This window comes from Denticeps clupeoides, chromosome 18 (assembly GCF_900700375.1).
Source record: "Denticeps clupeoides chromosome 18, fDenClu1.1, whole genome shotgun sequence".
NCBI lineage: Eukaryota > Metazoa > Chordata > Actinopteri > Clupeiformes > Denticipitidae > Denticeps > Denticeps clupeoides.
The window spans coordinates 10,738,953-10,761,210 of record NC_041724.1 but is presented as its reverse complement, the minus strand read 5'-3'; the positions used below and the strand labels follow the sequence as shown (position 1 = coordinate 10,761,210).

The 22,258-nt window shown below is 41.9% G+C and overlaps 4 protein-coding genes across 4 annotated transcripts in view; 1 reads left to right on the top strand and 3 right to left on the bottom strand.

Annotated features, from left to right (window-relative positions):
* Nucleotides 1-297, bottom strand: part of LOC114768403 (neuronal acetylcholine receptor subunit alpha-7-like) — a 34,158-nt gene extending 33,861 nt beyond the window's left edge. The window contains exon 1 of the mRNA XM_028960665.1: nucleotides 78-297. Coding sequence (XP_028816498.1) covers nucleotides 78-147 — 70 coding nt within the window. The 5' untranslated portion in view covers nucleotides 148-297. The remainder of the gene's footprint in view (nucleotides 1-77) is intronic.
* A 1,243-nt stretch (nucleotides 298-1,540) lies between these two features.
* LOC114768362 (LON peptidase N-terminal domain and RING finger protein 1-like) lies at nucleotides 1,541-11,183 on the bottom strand. Its single transcript, XM_028960590.1, has 12 exons — nucleotides 10,566-11,183; nucleotides 9,416-9,534; nucleotides 7,821-7,943; nucleotides 7,485-7,649; nucleotides 6,357-6,480; nucleotides 5,783-5,858; nucleotides 5,349-5,463; nucleotides 5,051-5,172; nucleotides 4,726-4,884; nucleotides 4,457-4,619; nucleotides 3,910-4,059; nucleotides 1,541-3,820 (listed from the first exon to the last, which is right to left on the bottom strand). The coding sequence occupies exons 1-12, from the start codon at nucleotides 10,861-10,863 to the stop codon at nucleotides 3,671-3,673; spliced, it is 1,764 nt and encodes a 587-aa protein (XP_028816423.1). The 5' UTR covers nucleotides 10,864-11,183; the 3' UTR covers nucleotides 1,541-3,670.
* Nucleotides 11,184-12,038: 855 nt separating this feature from the next.
* Nucleotides 12,039-13,855, bottom strand: LOC114768363 (mediator of RNA polymerase II transcription subunit 7-like). Its single transcript, XM_028960591.1, has 2 exons — nucleotides 13,522-13,855; nucleotides 12,039-12,960 (listed from the first exon to the last, which is right to left on the bottom strand). The coding sequence occupies exon 2, from the start codon at nucleotides 12,949-12,951 to the stop codon at nucleotides 12,187-12,189; it is 765 nt and encodes a 254-aa protein (XP_028816424.1). The 5' UTR covers nucleotides 12,952-12,960; nucleotides 13,522-13,855; the 3' UTR covers nucleotides 12,039-12,186.
* A 473-nt stretch (nucleotides 13,856-14,328) lies between these two features.
* Nucleotides 14,329-20,924, top strand: LOC114768033 (tyrosine-protein kinase ITK/TSK-like). Its single transcript, XM_028960091.1, has 17 exons — nucleotides 14,329-14,548; nucleotides 14,634-14,738; nucleotides 14,810-14,891; nucleotides 15,224-15,349; nucleotides 15,544-15,581; nucleotides 15,709-15,860; nucleotides 16,100-16,165; nucleotides 16,286-16,340; nucleotides 16,752-16,831; nucleotides 16,947-17,086; nucleotides 18,284-18,358; nucleotides 18,462-18,630; nucleotides 18,714-18,930; nucleotides 19,008-19,072; nucleotides 19,169-19,287; nucleotides 19,829-19,986; nucleotides 20,226-20,924. The coding sequence occupies exons 1-17, from the start codon at nucleotides 14,411-14,413 to the stop codon at nucleotides 20,292-20,294; spliced, it is 1,854 nt and encodes a 617-aa protein (XP_028815924.1). The 5' UTR covers nucleotides 14,329-14,410; the 3' UTR covers nucleotides 20,295-20,924.
* The last annotated feature ends 1,334 nt before the right edge of the window (nucleotides 20,925-22,258 follow it).

Genomic DNA, 22,258 nt, shown 5'->3' with positions numbered 1-22,258 from the left:
TATTTTGGCGCGAGTCGCCCAACTTTCACGCCACGCAGCGAAGGAGAAGAAACGTCGAAAACACGCTTTAATCTCACCTTTGGACAGGAGCGCGACCCACAAACACATCCCGACCGCGCCGCCTTCCCAGAACCTCCGGGCCGGCATCGTCTCGCCAGAACGGGAATCCCGACGCTCCGGGGACGCGCGCTCTCCGTGGAAGACGCGGCGCGTGTGGGGCGCGGGCGCGCGCGCTCGTCGGGGGGTCAGAGTGTGTGGGAATGTCTCTCTCTCTCTCTCTCTCTCTCTCTCTCCCTCGCAGTGTGTGTGTGTGTGTGTGTGTGTGTGTGTGTGAGCGCGCTTCTTTTAACGCGTATCCAGACACCATGTGCGCGCTGCAGGGATTTCCCTCTCTCACTCTCTCTCTCTCTCTGTGTGTGTGTGTGTGTGTGTGTGTGTGTGTGTGTGTGTGGACGTCTGGACCGGAGCTTTGACCCATTCGATGCCTTTATAATGTTTCCAATTAAAAACAATAATATTCAGAATCAAAATCAGAAAACATTATTAATCAAATTCAAATTTTATTTGTCACGTACACAGTCACACGGTATGATGATATGCAGTGAAATGCTTTTGCGACTGCTATCGACCTCATATTGCAAGTATTCAAGTGGCCCAATATGCCAATTTTGCAAACAACAACCAAATATTGACCAAAAATATTTTTAAACATAAAATAATCTCGAAGGAAATTGCTTATGCTTCAACTGCACAGAAGGGGAAGACATACAATGTGCATACAATGTATGTACAAGACATACAACAAGTGCACAGAGAGACCGAGAGACAGACATTCATTTATGAGCATAAATAAAAATAAGCACTAAAATATTATAGGGTCGTTTATTCCTTAATAACACACAATAACCCTTAATAACCCTTTCGAAACGTATCGTATGTGCAAATCCCAGAAACTCTACTTGCAAACGCCTGAAATAATAAATAATGGCGTGCTTTTGACGTTAACGTCGTGGTCTTAGTCCTCACGGGCGCTCGGACGCATGCGCGGAACTGTCCAGCGTCCTGAAACAAGACACTCGATTCGAACGGACATTTTAAAACACAGCAATCAATCGGCAAATACTGTCGTGTGGCCAGTAATAATAATGTGATGGACGCCCTTCATTAACACGCATGGAATGTGAAGATTTTACCTCATTCGAAGTCAAACCACGTATTTTTGTAGCAGAATTACCCGTTTTTCCCCCCTCCATTATTACAACAGGTTCTCATCGCTGCACGCCGCTTTATAAACTTTGTAAAGTTCTCCACCTTAATTAGACGGGCGTTCTGATGTCCGACAGGCGGCGCACCCGGAGCGCCCTCTGGCGGAGTATGGAGGCGGAGCAGCGATGGATCAAGTCAAAACTTCGCTTTCGTTAGTAGTTAGTCAAGCTCTAATTGATCAACTTTAATGATTTTGGGCTTTACTTCCACAGTAAAGCATCATGACATGGAGCCACATTCATTCCTAAAAACAAACTGATGCCATTACAATAAATGTGCATTAAAAAAAGAACTTTTATTTGATTTAATCAGAAAGGTTATCCAGGAACACCAGTTTATCAGTGGCTGAATTAATTGGAACAAAATGTTATTTTTCATGTAATTTCGTGCAATTCCATACAGTGTGTGTCCATCTGCAAAGAACAGTAATAATCTCATTCCAAGAACAGCAACTGCAACAGGGAGAGAATAGAATCCTATTGAAAATGACCAGATATTAACAACAATTTAGAATTTTTAAGGCAACTTTCTTTCTGCACTATACCAAAGTTAAAGTCTGCCAGAAATGTATTTCAGACTGCAATTATCACACCATTACATTGGGTACAGTATTCTTATGACCAGCAATGTATGTGCACTCATAACAGATCATCCAATAAAAAACGTAATAGAAGCAAAAGTTACAAAAGAGACAGGGGGGAAAAACCCAACGCACATGCAGACGCATTGTAGATTACAAACAAATGAAGGTTCTTTTGGATGATAGGACTGGACCAAAAAAAAAAAAAAGTATTCAGTAAAGTGTTGATTTTTCTTCATCTTACCTTATTTACCATACAAGAATTAGAAGGACCTGTGTCTGAACTATACTCAGAAGAGGGTTATGCTCTTTACATATGAATTCTAAATGAAAAATTTTTACAAGTATCACTCCTGAGTAGGCTCCCTTTTTCCACATCAGCTGTGAATAGCTGTGTTTGCTGAAGCATTGTGATAAAACTTAAATGCTCCACATGCCCGTATTTTCCCCTGTTGGGTTGCAAATGTATTATTTCTTTTTCTTTTTCCAAGTCATTGTGCGTTAAATATGGCCCATAAATGTCTGTGAAAAGAAGGCATCGGACCGGCTCAGATCTCCTCACATCTGCACATGTCTCATCCATTTAAAACCACAAAGCTTACTGCATGTTGTTACTGCACCCACGCAACAGTGATCGTGACTGTGAAAAAAAAAAAAAATGAAAAAGCTACATCCATGCGTACGAGTGCTATGGCACGGTTAAATTGGCTTGAGGTGTTTACACGAGTTTAAATAATGTAAAATGCACATATCAGCATTTCGCTGAAACACACACAAAACACGTCATTTAAAAGCTGCAACTTTAAGTGCAATTCCTCCTTGTAATGAAAGTCTGGTAATGTGCTGATCCATGCTGTGCATTTTAAGAGTCTGTCGTGTGTGTGTGTGTGTGTGTGTGTGTGTGTGTGTGTGTGTGTGTGTGTGTGTGTGTGTGTGTGTGTGTGTGTGTGCATATATATAAGGCCCAGAATGCACTGCAATGCAAAGGTAATGGATACAGGCACTACATGCCCCACAATCCCCAGTTGGCCTTGGTTCCACTAATATGAACTCAAAAGCTTAAACGTTTTTTAGTGGATGGCTAAAAACCTACTTGACTGACTTTCTTCTAATGCAGTGCAATTTTCTGTGTTTTAAGTTGACTATATTTTGATTAATGCAGAATTGGAAATCTATCTATACAAAGTCATTGCAATTGCACAAAACATAAGTCAGCCTATATTGCTTTCTTTGTAAGGATCAGGGACTATTTGTATCCCTCCACCACATAGCTGGGAGCATTTTTTTTTATTGTTTGCTACAAGTCAAGCTCGCAACAAACTCTTAAGCCCTTAGCAAGAAGGAAAGGGTCTCCTGATCCAGGCCAAGTTCTGTGTCTCGTCATCCCAGTTTCACTCAGTAAGTGAAGTAAGGATCAGTAAGAAGGTTCCGACTGTCTTACTGCCACCTCAGCTTCCAGACAGCAGAGCAACTGGCAATAATAAAGTTCTAAAGGCGATCATATGTACAAGCGGAGTGGACTGCAGTCCTTTACAAAAAAAATTAAAAAATTAAAAACAGGTCAGGTGTGTGTGGAGTACAACTCAGTAACTTTTAAATATGCTTAAACTATGAGTATAAACTATTATACAGTTTAATTTACCTATTGTTACCATTCACAGAAACTGGAAAGCAAAGAGTGAACCACTGTGCTGTGCACCTGACACACTGTTAAGCTGGACAGTGCGATTAACAGTAAACACATGCATGTGCGCAAACAGTTTTTTTGGTTTGTGTGTGTGTGTGTGTGTGTGTGTGTGTGTGTGTGTGTGTGTGCGCGCACATCTATCTCTGAGAGAAATATTCCATCACAATGCGCAGGTGGCCAAGCCGGTCCTTGAGCGAGGTGAGGGAGAGCAAAGTGGTCTGGTAGGCAGGGTCCAGCTGCAGAACCGACATCAGCCACCAGCACCAGGCTGGCCCATTGCTGGAGGCCTATACACATTCACACAAATAAAGCCTTAGTTAACACATGGAATGGAATGAACCTGAATGGCGAATGTGTGTGAACACACATCCCTCACCTGGATGTTCTCCTCTCGGACCGGCATGGTGCCGTACTGCCTGCAGATCTGATCCTGAAAGCGGCTGTTAAGGCGGTTGTACCACTCCAGCGCCTGCTGGTATACACTGTCATGCAGCCGCTGCAGCACCTCCAGCTCCGCACCATCAATCTGTGGTACACACACACACATACATGCACAAACAGTCAAATGACATCCTTTAATGCATAATTAATACTGTCAGTGTCTATAACCTGGGATGAAACCTTTGAACTTTCTCCACAGGTGCACAACAGCATCCATGCATGTGTTCAATCCATGCTTGTATTTGAATAAGAGTGTTGACAGGTGTAATAAAAAATATTTCTGCACATTTAAAAGGCCTAATAATGACAGTCACCCCAACACTTAATGGAATGCATACACAAAACTAGATAACAAAGAAGGTTTCTAATAAAGATATTGAAGAAAAATACACTTTGCATTTCCAAATACTGTGTGTATTCAGATCCAACAAATTTTTAATTTGCAGAAAAATAAATAAATAAACAAAAAAAATAAAGCCTACCTTGTGGTCTTCTAGGTACTCAATGTCAGCGGTGTTATATCCATCTCTTAGTCCTCTCCTAAGCACCCGGAAGCGCTTACCCCCCACCGTGTCCACGTAAGAACGGCCATCTGGGAGCAGGTCAAGGTCCAAGATCTCCAACATGCAACCATAATCTGCAAACCTGGGCGGGAGAGGAATGCAGACATTCATTACATTTAACCCCACATCTACAGGAGCCTGGATGTTCTCTACTGAGCTGTGTTATGGCCTGAGGACCATGTCTTTACCCTTTGCCAGACTCATAGCAGCACATGCCAAATTTCTTGGTGCCGATCTCCATGCAGCGTCGCATCATTAGGCGGTACCGTGGCTCAAATACGTGCAGCGGGCAAGGGATGCCCGGGTAAGCCACCGTGCACACGAAGATGGGGATGTCCTGGGTCAGACTGCAGACAGAGAGGAAAAGTCGCCCGTCAGCTATGTCCATCGGTCACCTGTTGAACACCACCGAACAGCTCGCTATCTTCTGATCGCGAGCGATCCGACATGGAAGCCAGCCAGGCTCTCGCTCTTTTTAGGCACAGAGTCATTGCCATGGTGTCGGTCACTCACTTGGAGAGCTCGGCGATCTCGGCCGTGTGCAGCTGCTCCCGCTCGGCCAGTTGCTGGGGGAAGAGGCGGGACACGATCTGCTGCAGCAGCACTGTTTGGTGGAACTTCCTGCTCTTGAAGTACTGGAGATCGAGAGAACATAACATTTTTAATGTGGTTTTATGAACTGTTCTAAAGTGCATTTTATAGAAGACAACACTTTTTTAAGATCTTAAAAAGTAATCAGAATAATTTACACTTTGGTCACTACACACTCTCAGTAAAGACCTTATCTGACGGGACGTAGGGTTTGCTTTACCTCCTGCAGTGGCTGCTTGCAGAGAGGACAGCGGTGGTTGTGGTCCAGACTCCTCTCCAGGCAGTTCTTGCAAAAGGTGTGGCCACAGGGGGTTGTGACTGGCTCATAGAACAACCTGTAAAATATGTATTTGTTTCTTTTTTTCTTATATATTCAATTAGTTTATTTTGTTGTGCATTCATTTCCATTAGGTACAAACAAATTCCTTTATCCTATTTCTAGTGTATTTTACTTTCAACTGTATTTTTATTACATCAGTAACATAAATAACATTTTTAATGTTTTGCACCTGGTTGTAAGAAGTTTGAACGTTTAAGAAGAATTTGTGAAACTGATTGGTTTTTACAAAAACCTAATTGCAATAGAAACAATTCAAAAGACAGTGGCTGACTGACAGATGGGGACTGACGGGCTGAATACATGACGGAACTGACCTGATGCAGAGGGGACACTCGAAGTCAGACACGGTGAGAACATTGAAAGATGCTCCTTGGTCCACAAAGTAACAGCCTGACAATGTAACATTAAGTGATAAATGAATAAACCTCATTAGATAGCTATACCACAAGCCATAGTAATAATAATAATAATAATAATAATAATACATGCTGATGCTCCAGAAGGATTATGTAATGTTTTTGGTCTAACTGTTGAAGTGTACTGTAACTACAGGGGAAAGTGTCATTTAATGGATGTGAGAGTTTCATCAAAACACCCACTACATGTCTTTATCACAGCAGTACAGATTCACTGCATCCTTTCCCTGTTTTTCTTTGGAAATAACTTATTCAAACCTTCTCTAAAGAAGTGGTTGCCAAACTTTTTTCCAAAAACATAGGTTAGGTTACACTGTAGGCTATATAGAGTCTATAAAGATGCTTACACATAAAATCTCAGGGTCGATTCAAACTAGTAGAAGGTACAATATGCTTGCATTATAGGCGAGAGAAAAAGAATCTCGGAGCGGTAATCTCTGAGGCGTACTGTAGGCATGTGCTGGTGGCTGACCTTGACTTGGCCTTTCCTCCTTCTTCATCATCAGTTCCTCATCGTCCTCAGCTGTAGGGAGGAACGACACGGCCTGGCACAGGCTCAGGCAGCACTCCGTACCAGACTTCACTTTTGCTCCAGTCTGCAGTGAACACAGAGAATCGATTAGATGGCCCTGTGGCCCTGTGGCCGTAGTAACCTAGTGGGTAACAGACTCGTCTATGAACCAGAAGACCCAGGTTCAAATCCCACTTCCATTGCGTCCCTGAGCAAGACACTTAACCCTAAATTGCTCAAGGGGGGGACTGTCCCTGTAACTACTGATTGTAAGTCGCTCTGGATAAGGGCGTCTGATAAATGCTGTAAATGTAAATGAGACTTGAGGAGCTTTTATATTATCACACTCAATCAAGCTTCTTTTAAATATTTGCATGCCACATGTTCAACCTTTCTTCACAAGTTTCAGAATTAGTATGACACCTATGCAAAGCCATACCTGCCCATCGTGTGTGTGCTTTATAAATTAATGTAAACATTTTACATATTCTAGACCACATTTGCCACATCCCGCAACATCATATTTATTATAGATCTATTATAATAGCCCAGCAATAAGTGCTGATTACACACAAACTACAGATCCCATAATGCAGTGCGCACTTTGCTGTGAAGTGAAAAGTGAAGAGATTGTCATTGAGAAACACTGCAGCACAGCACTCTGTGCACACAACAAAATATGTCCTCTGCTTTTTAACCATCACCCTGGTCAGCAGTGTGCAGGCACCCGTGGAGCAGCGTGTGGGGACGGTGCTTTGCTCAGTGGCACCTCAGTGGTTCAGAATTCGAACCTTCTGATTATGGGACCGTATCCTTCCCCCGCTAGGCTACCACTGCCCCACAGTGACAAACTGAGCGCACTACACACAAAGTTCGCATGAACGGTAAATGTTTGGTTATTTTAAAGCTGAATTTCGAGCTTCTTCACAACCCATTTTGGTCAACGTGGACACTGCAGATTCCACCGCAGCATAAAAGATCGCGTTCGGCAAGGCTTCATATCATATCGTCGGGCCATAATAATAGATCAATATAAAGCATTCATGTGGACTGCGGGTCGCGAGTTTGACACCCCTGTTCTGGACCCACCTTCTCTGCAGCCCCCCTCTGCTCCTCTGTGGGGCATCTGATTCCATCTCCCTGAGCAGATGGCATTAAACTGGTGACGGGGCAGGGGCCTGACAAGAATTCTGAGACCAGCTGCAGTATCTGTGGCACGTCATCTGGCACCACCATGCCCTCAGCTTCCAAGATCTGACAACACACACACACACACACACACATCACCCCATGATAAGTAATCAAGTTTAAAATTGTGTAGTCTGAAGTAATTATTACGTGCAAAATTTAAAGATTAATTCAAAATGTAGGTAAATTTGGTTACACAAGATCCTATGTAAGTGTGTGGTAATACATGAAACCTACCATCTTAATCTGGGCCTTTGCCGGGGAGAAGTCGGCCTGCAGTTTCAGGCAGCGCTGAAACTGAGTCAAGGCCTCCGTGTGCCTGCCCATCTCCAGCAGCACCTTCCCTTTACGAAAGAAACCCTGGCCACAAAGAGCAATACACCGTTAAAATACATCAATATAATAAATAAAACAGTGCTCCTTTGAAGTGAATGCATAACACATATTATGTGTGTGTTTTTTTTTTTGCAGGCATGATCCCACAGTCCCTGCACTGTGCCACAGTTTAAAGTGATGCATGATGGGTAAACTTGCCTTGTGTGGTAGATCATTGCATCAATCCATGCATTGTGTTGATTAGTTTCACACTTAACCGATACGTAATGTACGTTTAATATGTGGCTAATTAATCTGTTTAATCTAAAGACATTTGTTGGCAGTAGCTGAATTATTAGCTTTTGTGCAAATCCGTATTCATTTGCGAACATGATGTCAAAAAGTATTTCAGCAGCGCTGTCAGGAAAAGCTGGCCCGGCTGGTGGAATTTTTACATTCTTAACCCTCGTGCCCCATTCCTCAGGACAACCCTCACTTCACTTTCAAAAAAATAATCAAAAATACAAATGTTTATACTGGCATATAAAGGGTGAAAATCCTGAAAATTGTTGAATGTTATCATTTGGTAGAGGGCTTAAGTTAACCAAATGGTTTATTTATTGATGAGTGAGGGTTTTGTGAATGTACATTTTTGACCACAAAGAGTGCGACAGGGTGCAAAATAATACCCAGAGAATGGATGACATCTAAGAGTAAAAAATCTGGCTAAAAATAAGATTTCCTAGAGAAATTCATGCCATAAGCTCCAACACAGCCGGAATGATCACCAAATGAAAAAAAAAAAAAAAAACCTACGAAAATTCCCGCATTCGTGTTTTTCTTCAGTTCTCCACCGAAGCTGGTGAAACCTTATAATAAGTTAAAGCTAAAACATTTTGTAAATAGGGTTTAATTATGATCAGAAATGCTGTGAACGAACAGATTGGTTCACAGTTTAATGTTATAAGAAGCAGTTCCTGTGCAGCTATAGCGTCCCGGACGGCGCGTTCCCCCTGGCACGGCGCTGCGGTGACGTAACGCCCAGGACAAGTGGTTATGAGAAGCAATTACCTCCAGTGTCAACAACGGCAGCAAACACATAAAACCACAGGCATCACATGATGGGTTATATCACTATGTCACCAGCTGACATAACCAGAACGCTGATGAACTCTGTCGACGGTCGCTCTCCATGTCGAGTGACAAATTATTTATAGTTTTCCTGGTAATACTGTTTATCAGGAGATGATAAGCCAGACCGTCCTTATACGATCAGCATAGCAGCACCTGGCATAGAAAATATTTGAGGTGTCAAGACATTACATTTTACAAGAGAAAGATTTTCTTACTACAGAGAAAGACACTTAACCCTGAGTGTCTCCTGGGGGACTGTCCCAATAACAACTGATAACTGGGAAGCGGTGTCTGATAAAATGTCTTAAATGTAAATGTCATTCGGATTGAAATAGGCCACATTGAAATAGGCCTAAAGCTGCCATAATGGTCCAGGCCCTTACCTCCGGCCACCCGGGCCGAACGCAGCACAGGTCATCCAGGTCACAAAGCGCCTCGGCGAAACGACAGAGTCCTGCGTTGGCCTCAGAGCGGTAGAGCTTCAGGCTCAAGTCATCAGGAGCTGCCGTGAAAGGAAAGGAGGCAAGTCGGCCTTCATTCAACGGCTGAATGGATATCGGTTCTACATTTTAATTGGCTGTTCGTCAGAATGATTTAGAACAAATTGCACAAATTGTATCAATGTGGGACACAATTAACACACACACACACACACACACAGTCATCCGGATATGGTCACAGAATTTAGATTTCACTGTCAAAATTTGTTTTGTGAAAACTGTACTTTGGATTAAAGCGGACAGATGTGACTGAACAGTTTCATATCAGACGCCCTTATCCAGAGCGACTTACAGTCAGTAGTTACAGGGACAGTCCCCCCCTGGACCAACTTAGGGTTAAGTGTCTTGCTCAGGGACACAATGGTAGTAAGTGGGATTTGAACCCGGGTCTTCTGGTTCACAGGCGAGTGTGTTACCCACTAGGCTACTACCACCCTGTGGTAAATAAATAAGGTACGTAACTGTACAAGCTCAAAGTGTACTTCAGGGTCCGATTAATGTTTAAGATATAGCATCTGTAGAACTTAAAACATTAAACCATTCATGTATCATCTTCTGTATCAACAAACATGCGAGCAATTCAGTTGTTTATGTTCATTAAAGGCTCATAGGCTGGTCATCAAATAATGACACAGGAACACACTTGACGTTGAACCCTACTACACCAGTTGTAGGTCTATTGTAGGTCTATGGTCTTTTTTTAATGCCGATGAACGAACGAATCCATACTGTACGAATAAGCAATAAATACACTGTACATCATTATAACTGGGTTTCTCCGTGGTTGCAAAGCTCTTTTTAAATGAATCAAAAGGAAAGGAAGAATGTCCTGGACGTTTAGGGAAAAAAAACACGGATCTGTTGTGACAAGATCACCAAAAAGAAAAAAAAATCTCTGCTGGACTTGCCATCTGCGCGCATTTATAAATAAAATTGAAAAAAAAAAAACATACATATATATATACACATACACACACACACACACACACACACACACCAACAGCCTTGTATCCAGAAACATGTAGACCTTTACCTAATTCTAAGCCCTCTTGCACGATCTGCAGAGCTTCACCAAATTCGCCAGCCTTGATCTTCTCCTGGATGTGCCACTTCATCTTGCTCTCCTCCGGGCAGCACTTCTCCACCACGCCGGACAGCAGCACGTTGTTCCGGACGCCCTTGGCGTCGCGGGCCCTCAGCTTCTCCTTGCATCCCGGGCACCTGGACGGCGGGCAGGCGCCCACGCACCGCCTGCAGAAGGAGTGTCCGCAGCGCAGGGTCACCGGCTCGCACATGAGGAAGCGGCACACCGGGCACCCGAGCAGGTCCATGCCGGACCCTCCGTGCGCGGCCGAGCGGTCCGAGTGAAGCCGAGGCGCCTACGGGCGCGTTTTACTCCTCATCGCTGACGTGACGACGCGGCAAACACGCACCGTATTCTCTTTCAAACGCGGTCAGCCATTGTCACACGCAACTCTGGGTCTTTGTGTGGTAAGTAGCGTCTCGTCACTTCTGCGGTCGCTCCCTTCGCCCTGAGAGTCCCACGGAGCTCCATCAACCCCGGCGCGGCACTTCACGGCGACGCGAACTGAGGCTCCGCGCTTGACAACACGAGCGGCGAGACGCCGACGCGACGCCGCCGCGTTACGTAAATAAAGACCACGTGACGCGGGCGGGCCGCTCCCATTGGCTGCGGCGCTGGCGAGTGGCCCTGTTGTGAAACAGGCTCCGTAGCGTTTCGTAACGCTGAATTTACAGCGCGTCGCCATGTAGGCCACGCTCCTGAGCGACCTACTTCTTTCAAATTTACATGTATTTTTTGTAGATACTGTTTGTAAAAATACAGCCCTTCCAGTGCTGTATATAATGTCATTTTGGTTTCATAAACAGTAGGAGCTCATGTGTGCTTATAACAATTTGAGAGAAAGAATAATCTGAGCCAAACGATGACAACAAAAACAAATAGTCACTCATCCCAGTCCTCTTATTTGGCATTACTTTCCGAAACTAAAATTGCATGAAACACCTTTCGTTTCAACATTGAACATAAAACAGGCGCAAGCGAGGCACCATTACATTGCACCATTACCATGTGTCTATATAACAGATTGCAGCTCCAATAAATGTCTGCAAGCTCGGTGCAAGTTGTACAAGGTTTTTATCACCAGAAGGGCATCTTACAAAAGCATCGGTGCGAACGTCATTGCAGCAACACACCCAGCACGCTACTTTTCTTTTCTTTTTTTTAAGCTTGGGACAGTGTTGCAGTGTTACACAAGGTAATGGAACTTGTTTCAGCGAAGCGCGCCTGCTCCGTATTTACCTGTATGCAGCACACATCAAATACTGTTGCGGCCTTCAAGAAACGTTCAGCTTGCACAACTTGAGAAAGGTGAATCATCTCAGCAATGAAAAGTTCATACAAACATTTTACATGCCGTTTCGGAAAGGAGAATTCGCAGACGCTACGTAGTAAAGATGCCACAAGAAGATACCAGCCTGGATTTTCCGCAGCTTTATTAAGGCCAAAATTAGGAATATTATTCTGCATAAGCTGACTAAGAAATTAGGGATAATAAACTTTCGAACTAAACAGTATATTAAAAAAAAAAAAAATTATATACAGACATAGAGACAAAGACGTAACAAATAACTCATGTCATCTCGTCGATAATGCTGCACATGGCTGCATCTTTGTCCCACTCTTTCTCCTTTTTGGTGGAGGACGTGCTCTTGTCCATTGCAGCAGCCATGCTACAGCTCCCGCTCGCCTCCTCTACATCCATGGGTTCGCTTTTCAGCCTGGGCGCACCAGAAGCCCCCGAGGAGGCTGCCACAGCCCCGCCAGCGCTAGCGTCAGTTCCAGCGCCAGCCGCGGAGCCATCTGCATGGGGTAAGTCGTCGGGCAGCGAGGCCAGGCAGCTCTGAATCATCTCCACCACCCTCTCCAGGTGCTTCTGGAATCGCTCGGCCGTCTCCAGACGCTGCCGCTTCTGAACCTCCATCATGACGCGGAGGGTCTCCCGCGCTTGGTGGGGGCGGTACTCGTTGATGAGGTGGTGCATATGCACAAACAGCAACTTCAAGTCCTCCAGCTTCTCCTCCCGCTTGATGCTCCCAGGACTCTTGATCAGAATGTCCAGCAGGTCCAAGAAATTCACCAGGATGGACATGTTCAGCTTCTTCAGCTCCTTCTTGTGGTCGAACTGCATGGGGTGCAGCCGCTCAATGCCCTGGCTCTCCAGCGGCCTGATGATCAGGTCGTCGCACTGGAACTGGTTGCCAAACATCATGTAGCTGTCCCGGATCGGGGGAGGAGGCTTGGGCGTGGTGCCTTTCCGCACATTCTCATCAGTGTATTCCTTGATGTACTGCATGGGCGGAGGAGGGAGGGCACTCACTTGCTGGGGTTCCCCCATCCTGCGGGCCTGAGGAATTAGAAAATGGATCATTACGAAGCAGAACCCCGTGTGCAGAATTCCCTATTCCCAATGCACTGTTCTTTTGTTTTAGAAAGTATAATCGACCCGGTTTTAAACGAAGAAACTGCAGACATTTTTAAGCACATACAAGGTTACAAGTCCATGTCCTGCGAAAATAATTCTGTAAAGAGAATGCAACGTTAACCTTACTTCAAGCCTCTGCTCAGTGCGTACACAAATAAACATTTTTAAATTATATACGTACATCGTTTCTATATTTTAAGTTTTTTTAATTAACTTACGATTCCAATCGATTGACAGATTGCTTAAAGGAATCATATACGACTTTAACTCACATTTTATATTTACATGTATCATTTACATATTCGTTTAATTTTCCTGTACCGAAGCACGTGGGAACATAACATTTAAGAAACAGTAATAAACTGCAACGTTCACATGTTAGTTAGCATTAGCTAACGTGAGTCGCGACAGCTAGCCGAATGCTAAATAACGCGTAGGGTGAGAACAAATGAACGCGTAACAAAACGTGGATGGAAAACGTACCTCCGAATCGCTCCTTCTAACAAAGGCTGAAAGAAATTACATCCAACGCTCATCCGATATTTTCAGACAACTGAGTAATTTCTGCCACTAAAAAGGTCCTTTGCCCGTCTGCTTCCTTCCTCGAGGTTGCCAGGTACGCTGGAATGAAGCCGCTCAAGCACAAGTAGAAAGTACTCAAACACGCAAAAATAACTCGCTTTATTTTATATTATGGTGAGTTTGATATGTGGCCACAATTAATGACATAATGCAAAATTGCAAAATTTACCGCCACTCTCAAACAATACAACAGCTACATAGATTCCACTGCAATAAGTCGAACGTGGCAGCATGTCTAAATCCTAAATTTCAAATATTTCATCTGCTAATTGGAACGCCCAGCAACAACAGGCAATTTCATTGGTTGGGCGGATTCAAGAGGCGTGTTCTAAACAGCCAGGCTGGGTTGTTGAGTGACTTGAAAGAGAGTAGGCTATACAGCCAAATACACCCATTAAATAAAAGCAAAAATGTATGAAATAATTTTTTTGATATAATTATTTGTCTTAAAATTAAAGAGATTCCCAAATGCTTAATTATCTCAGAGAACTTTAAAAGCCTTTAAACAAATTAGTCTTGGATTAGTCAGTGACTTTGATTTAATTCAGTTTTGGCTTGTGGAGTCACTAATTTTAAAACATTTTGATTGTGACAGAGTGTGTGTGCGTGTGTGTGTGTGTGTGTGTGTGTGTGTGTGTGTGCGTGCGTGCGTGTGTGTAAGGAAGTGAGCGCGCTCTTCCGGAAACCATCATTGCATAGACTAACACACTTGCAACTGAGCCATCACTTATTCTAAGTCAGTCTGCCGTACAGGTAATTCCCAATGACGGGAAGGTAGCAAGACTTTGCAATGTACCCAAGAGTGATTTTAAGAGGTATCTTGATTAAAAAATCCCAACAAAAGCGAAGGACATCACCATGCAACTTCAAGGAGAGAATCTTTGTTCTGAACACTGAAGAACTAGTATATTCTGAACCACGAGCAGGGGTAAGTTTTTATAAAGAACAAATCTAAATTTTAAGAAAAATAAAGATATTTTAAGTAACTTGCATCCTTTTTATTGCATTTTCAGAAAAAGCCATGTGAAAAGGGTCGTGTTCTGCTTTCCAAAATCAAATGTGTGGAGGTTGTGCGTACCGAGGCCCCTATACCCTGCAGGAACAAATACCCATTTCAGGTGAGCAAAAGACTAAGAACGAGACCCAGAAATTAACATTCCATTTAAAAAGTCATTTAATTTGTTCACAGGTTGTCCATGATAATTATTACCTTTACTTATTTGCCCCGGACAATGATTGCCGCCTGAAGTGGGTGAGAGCTCTCAAAGAAGGTGAGTTTTTATGTCCCTCGGCTATAAATTGACATTACTAGTAGTTACTAGTAGCTTTACTAGTATATATATTCCAATGGGCAAAATGTAAGTTTCTACCTTTGAACCTAAATTCTCATATTTACATGCCATGCATTGCCATTGGTTTGAAATGCCATTTGATGTTGAATTTATACCAGCAACATCTCCAAACTTATCTGTGGAGCAACTTTGAAAGCAACTATTTGTATTTTGTACATCTTGGATTACAAAAGAACATAATGAGATGTATTATTTGATATTTTGACACTGGGATTTGTAACAAAAGTTTACAAATTGTCTTTTTTTGAAAGAAACTAAAAACAATGACTTGTTCCTGGCGTACCATCCCGATTTCTGGTCAGAAGGCCGCTGGAGATGCTGTCAGCAAACGGAGAAGATGGCAGAGGGTTGCAACGAATACCATCCCAGTTTGTGTGGTGTGTGTCATGTCATGCAAGTGTACATTACGTGAAAATTATTAGTAGTGGTTTTTGTGACCTTATCAAACAGATGATCTGATATCCCCATAATGTTGTTCAGCACACCACAACATCGGTGCTCTTTGGGTTCGAGATGTGCATTTTGACAACATGCTTGATTCATTCATGAATGTTTTTTTAAATCCCCACAGCTTCCAAAAAACCTCTTCCCCCAACACCAGATCCGCAGGTAATGCCCTGTGTCCAAAGGTCTTCTCGTTCCTTTACTGAACTTATTTAACAGGTTCATATGTTTATATCATATATATATAACCTTTGTTGATATTTTTCTTACCTGCCCGTTGTTCTGTCGGCAGAGGCGCTTCTCAGATCCAGGTGAACGGGTTGCTGTGGCTTTGAAAGACTTCAGTCCTAAAGAGGACAGGGACCTGCGTCTGATAAAAGATGAGGAATATATTGTGATGGACGACTCTCAGCCCAACTGGTGGACCGTTCGAGCCAAAGACGGGTTAATATCAAACTATCTATCTTGATAGATAGTTTCAAAATTTTAGGATATGGACAAATTACATTAATAACCAATGACACACATAACAATGCTTAATTAAAAGCATCATTAGAACCATTTACAACGTAAATAATAAAAAAAAAAAAATCTTTAGACTCAGCCTTCACATAATCTGCACTGGATAATGTATTGTTATTATTATATTATTAATCACTGTTTCCTGATGTTATTCCCAAAAGAAACATTGGGTTTGTACCCTGCACTTACATTGCTGAGAAAGCCTCTGACAACTTTGAACGATTTAAGTGAGTACAATAATTAAAGTATTATTAAGATGTATATTGTATATTGATTTTCTTCCTACAACTGAAGTCATTTTGTAACCATTTTGGTGAAATTTATTGTTGGACTTTTAACTCTTTCAGCTGGTACAACAAAGGCACAACGCGGGCAGAGGCAGAGGATCTTCTGTTAAAAGAGGTACAAGTTGGACATGATGGGTGAATCGTGGTTTACTTTCCACCAATTTACATTCATTTACACATAAACAGACTTAGTACAGCGAAATCATGTTGGTCTGGTGGCTTTTTTTCTGTGTTTTCGCCCGCAAAGTTGCAAAGGTTGCAAAGGCAGGATGTGAACACACGGTAAAACATACACATACACATACACACACACACACACAGCATCAGACACTCTAAACCAGGGACTGCAGGATATCCTGTCACATGCATGCTGACAGTGATCAAGCCTTGCTCACAGGTCTCCATGTCTCCCTCTACCTGGCAGTGACCCAGACTGCCACACCATGTGACATGATGGCTCACATCCGTTAATTAATTAAGATGCTTTGATGGGTTTAGACTGGTTTAAATAATATGTCTTTTACAGAACAAGGAGGGAGCCTTTATAGTACGAGACTCCAGGCATGCGGGAGTGTATACAGTGTCAGTGTTCACGAAGGCTCCAGGGTAAATTCCTACATACACACACACACAAAAACCTTTCCTACTTCTTCCCCTCTCCCTTGCTGAACACATTTCCTAAAATAAAAGTGCATTTGTGGTCAACTATATTCACATGAAGGTCGAACGGAGAAAAGAATCCTCGAGTGAAGCATTACCAGATCAGACAGTCTCCAGAATCAGGAAAGTTCTACTTGGCAGAGAAATACCTGTTCAACACCATTCCTGCTCTCATTCAATACCATCAGCACAATGCTGCAGGTGAGATACTCTCTGTAACTATATCACAAACAAGCTAGTGTTACACAAATACATCATCATCAAAAAAAAGCTGATTCTTAAAAGCCCTTATGCAAAAAGCTTTGCACTTCACTGCAAGCGATGTAAGCCGTGACACATTTTTCCATGGTGCATTTAAGTATGTAATTTTGTCTTTGTAGAATTTGCTTGCATTAGCAGAGGCTCTGCAAATGAAATAAATAATGAATCAGAACATAAGAGCGACACTCACAAGGGGTAAATGTCAATTACCGTTCTGAATAAGAACATTCGGAATAAAATATGCACAGTTTGAATACTATGGTTTGGTTTCACAGACACAGATTAAACCTAATCTCAAATGAAATCACCTTCTTAATGGGACAGTCTACCAAAAAATATTACAATACATATAGCACGTGTTGACATATACCTGTCAACAAGGCAAGGTCACCTGTGTTTAGGCTTCACCAGAACCCCCATTTAACAAGGCTAAAAATCTAGTTCAAGTAGAAAATGTAATCAGCCTTTGTTCAACCACCTACTTGCCAAAAGATGTGTTATAACGAGTGTTGTGTGTACAGTTATAAGTTTTCTGATGCTATAGTATTGTATACTATACTATGCTGTAGTAGTGTGTAGTATAAAGAAATGGTCTTCATCCACCTTTATGCCAAAAGATGTGTTAATTTATGAGCATCATGTGTACAGTTATAGGATTTCTGATGCTGTAATATAGTATATTATAGTATACTGTAGTAGTGTGTAGTATAAAGAAATGGTCTTCATCCACCTTCATGCCGAAAGATGTGTTGTTTTATGAGCATCGTGTGTACAGTTATAGGATTTCTGATGCTGTAATATAGTATATTATACTATACTGTAGTAGTGTGTAGTATAAAGAAATGGTCTTCATCCACCTTCATGCCGAAAGATGTGTTGTTTTATGAGCATCGTCTGTACAGTTGTAGGATTTCTGATGCTGTAATATAGTATATTACACTATACTGTAGTAGTGTGTAGTATAAAGAAATGGTCTTCATCCACCTTCATGCCAAAAGATGTGTTATTCTATGAGCATCGTCTGTACAGTTTTTCAGGATTTTAGACATTATTGTATAGTATGCTAGACTGTAGTAGTGTGTAGTATAAAGATGTGTCTGTTTGGATGCCGGCTCTGACTGTGCATTATTATTACAGGTTTAATTACCCGTCTGCGGCACTGTGTGTTTCCAGGGAGAGAAGACTTCATAGTCAGTTCAGAGTCCTCATTGGGTATGTAGTTTAAGAGACTGTATACAGATGTATTATCATATCAAACACTTGTTATTTCTGCCTATTTCTAAAGGCTGTAAGCTTTTTTGTGGTTTTTGTCTAGGTAAGTGTGACTTGCACCCAGAGGAGCTGGAGCTGATGGAGGAGGTGGGCAGTGGACAGTTTGGGCTGGTGTATCAGGGGAAGTGGAATGGTCAGAAGGTGGCCGTCAAGACAGTGCGTGAAGGTGCCATGTCTGAAGAAGAATTCAAAGATGAGGCCATGGTCATGAAGTATGTCTGTTGAATTCAGCTCAGCTCAATAAGTCATCTGTAGAAATTGTTCTGGCGGAAATGTGCATGCTTTTTTTTTTCAGGACGTTGTCCCACAGCAAGCTGGTGAAACTGCTTGGGGTTTGCATGCAGCGAAAGCCCATCTGTCTGGTTTTCGAGTTCATGGAGAACGGCTGCCTGACGGACTACCTTCGTGGGAAGAGAGGGACCCTGTCCAAGGACACCCTGCTGGGGATGTGCGTCGATGTCAGTGAAGGCATGGTGTACCTGGAGAGCAATAATTACATCCACAGGGATCTGGTAATGTCACATGTTTGTGGTTTTAATGACAAGCCTGTGGTGCACATCAGATTGTTTCAAATTATTGTTCAATACAGGCTGCAAGAAACTGCTTGGTGTCCATAAATATGGAGGTGAAGGTCTCTGATTTTGGAATGGCCAGGTAAGCTGGGACCAGTCGGACGCAGTGATTTTGTTAAATCAAATAAAATATATTGGAATTTGCTTTTTGCGAGGTGCATTTCTTCTTCTTTTACAGATTTGTTTTAGATGATCAATACACCAGTTCGCAAGGGTCCAAGTTCCCTGTAAAGTGGTCTGCACTGGAGGTCATCCAATATTTAAAATTCAGCAGCAAATCAGATGTCTGGTCCTTTGGTAGGCACTCATTAGCTCTGTACAAAGTTGTTGCCACACACACACTTGGCAACTGTATCTACAATTTACCACAATAATGAGGTGTATTTTAAATTAAAGGTACACTCTGCAAGATTCTACATGTCCGTCAACATCATTAACATGTAGGGTGACCAAATGTTACAGGTCACCAAAGCAAATGTGCATTGTTTTTTTTCCATCATGCACTAATAAGGGAGTCATTGTGTGTTAAACCAAAGTTATATCCAGTTTATACACGTATACCCACAAAACGCCACTATTTCATTTCATGCCTCAATCTCAAGGCAAAAGGGTCTGATGTAGGAGAAACCTATTTAACAAATCTGGATACCTTATTGCCTTATTATGGGACTATACATAGTGACTTTCATGTAAGGTCAAAAAGTAATATTCACATTATTTATATGTTGACTTTAATATTTAATAATTGAAAAAAGTTTGAATTACACAAGAATGTAACTAACCACAATGTAATTTCTGTCTAAAATAATGTAATTTGCAAACATGTTCCTACTTTTAGGTGTTTTGATGTGGGAGGTCTACAGTGAAGGTCGCTTGCCATATGAGACCCAGACAAACCAGGACGTGGTGCAACAGCTCAATGATGGTATGCGGTTGCTTCGGCCGAGGTTGGCACCAGATGACGTGTACCAGCTCATGCAATGGTGCTGGAAGGAGGTATGTTCTGTTATATATGTTAATAAAACTACACTTCTGAAATGGAAATTTAAAGAATATAAAGAAAAGATAAAGATTAACTTGCTGTTCTGAAAATCAGTGTTGTCATTTTGACAAAAAGCTTAAATTGATTTGAAATGAACAAATGAATAATATATATATACACACACACACACACACACACACACACACACACACACATATAAATATATATATATTTTTTTTCTTTCTTTCTCCAGAAACCTGAGGATCGACCCACTTTTGCTTTGCTACTGCACGATCTGGCTTCTCTTATAGATACAAAATAGCTTGTCATCTTTTGAGGAAATCAAAACAATTAATGAAAGGATATTGTAATATGCATTGTGTATAATATATTTATATCATATTTATTGTACAAATATTCGTATGAATTTTGCTGATTTCTCTGTGTTTAAGATTTGAAAAAAAAAAAAAAGTCTTGTCCTTTAGGGGGCGTGCGCTGCATACACACACAATGTGCAGAGGGACATTACTACTGTGTCGATTAGGTAATACTTTAACTCTTTTCGGTAAAGGTAGTGCATATTAAACATGCCTAGTGAAGGCACGCGTTGTTGCTCCTCCATTATGGCCATCATTACACATTAATGTGCATGCGACTTGCAGACCCCATTGCCGGGGACTGGTGGTGCAGGAATGTAAGGTTCACACTCACATGCCTTCTGTGGTTACTGTGACAACCTGCCGGGCTGAATAGGCTGAGCATGGATAACTGCCGGAGGCGCAGGCAGCCCACTGCCACCATCATGTTTTATTTTATCGCTTTCCAACAAGTCCCTCTCCTGCTAGCGCTGATGTACCTTGAAATGATAAATACTATGCCATTGTTAAAGCTAGTACAATAGTGTATGAATGTTTCACCAAACAAATATAATTTTTTTTTACATTTGGATTTATATGTATTGCAAACTGGTATTTGGTTTCTGGAGACTTTTTAAGACCTTTTCAAGACCATTATTAGTGACTGATACCTTGTCCACACAGGTAAAACTTCATAGGATCTAAATGAAATACTAAATGGCCATATTGTCTGAATTTATATCAGTTCCACCTTAGTCTCGTAGCATCTGCACCATTAAATTACAACACAGAATCTGTGTTTTTTATGTAGGACATAGTAGGCCACATTGTAATCTTAAATTCAGATTTATTTACTTAGAAATTTTGCACTATTGATATTAGAACTTTATTCTAAAAACATGCAGTACTGATTTGTGGACTTATACTGGTGTTTTTGTGAGTGGCCCATCGCTCATGTCTCTGATGCATGAGAGCCACTTAACACTTCATCAGAATAAAAGCTGGGTTCAGCATGATCATTGTGGTTCTACAGATCCAGTTAAAAAAATCTGCCAAGAGGGTCACAGCACCAGAAGACACAGCACAGCATGTCTCTCAGATTCCCCAAAAGGGGGACAAAATAATTACCACTAAGTTGCAGACTGGGAGGAGAGTTGCTGAGTGTCACTTGAATTCTGGCAGTGGGAGTCTCATGTATGCATTGTATGAAGGGTGATTAGAATGGATTTAACTAATTTCATATTCATTATAAAAAGTGAAGTGATTGTCACATGTGATACACAGCAGCACAGCACACGATGCACACAGTGAAATTTGTCCTCTGCATTTAACCCATCACCCTGAGTGAGCAGTGGGCAGCCATGACAGGCGCCCACTGATTTGATTATACAATCAAATACAACATTATTTCTATAACTGTTCACTAATTGGATGCTGGGTCTTTAAATGTTGTTAATAATGTTGAAATAGATATTCTGGAAGGAGATTTAAGATATATAATTGTTATATACATTTCAGGCCAAAAGTTTGGACACACCTTCTCATTCAATATGTTTTCTTTATTTTCATGACCATTTACGTTGGTAGATTCTCACTGAAAGCATCAAAACTATGAATGAACACATGTGGAGTTTTGTACTTAACAAAAAGTGGAGACCTGACCTCCACAGTCACCGGACCTGAACCCAATCGAGATGCTGCACTTGAATTCTGGCAGTGGGAGTCTCATGTCTGCATTGTGTGTGTGTGTGTGTGTGTGTATATATATATATATATATATATGCACATACAATGCAGACATGAGACTCCCACTGCCAGAATTCAAGTGACACTCAGCAACTCTCCTCCCAGTCTGCAACTTAGTGGTAATTATTTTGTCCCCCTTTCGGGGAATCTGAGAGACATGCTGTGCTGTGTCTTCTGGTGCTGT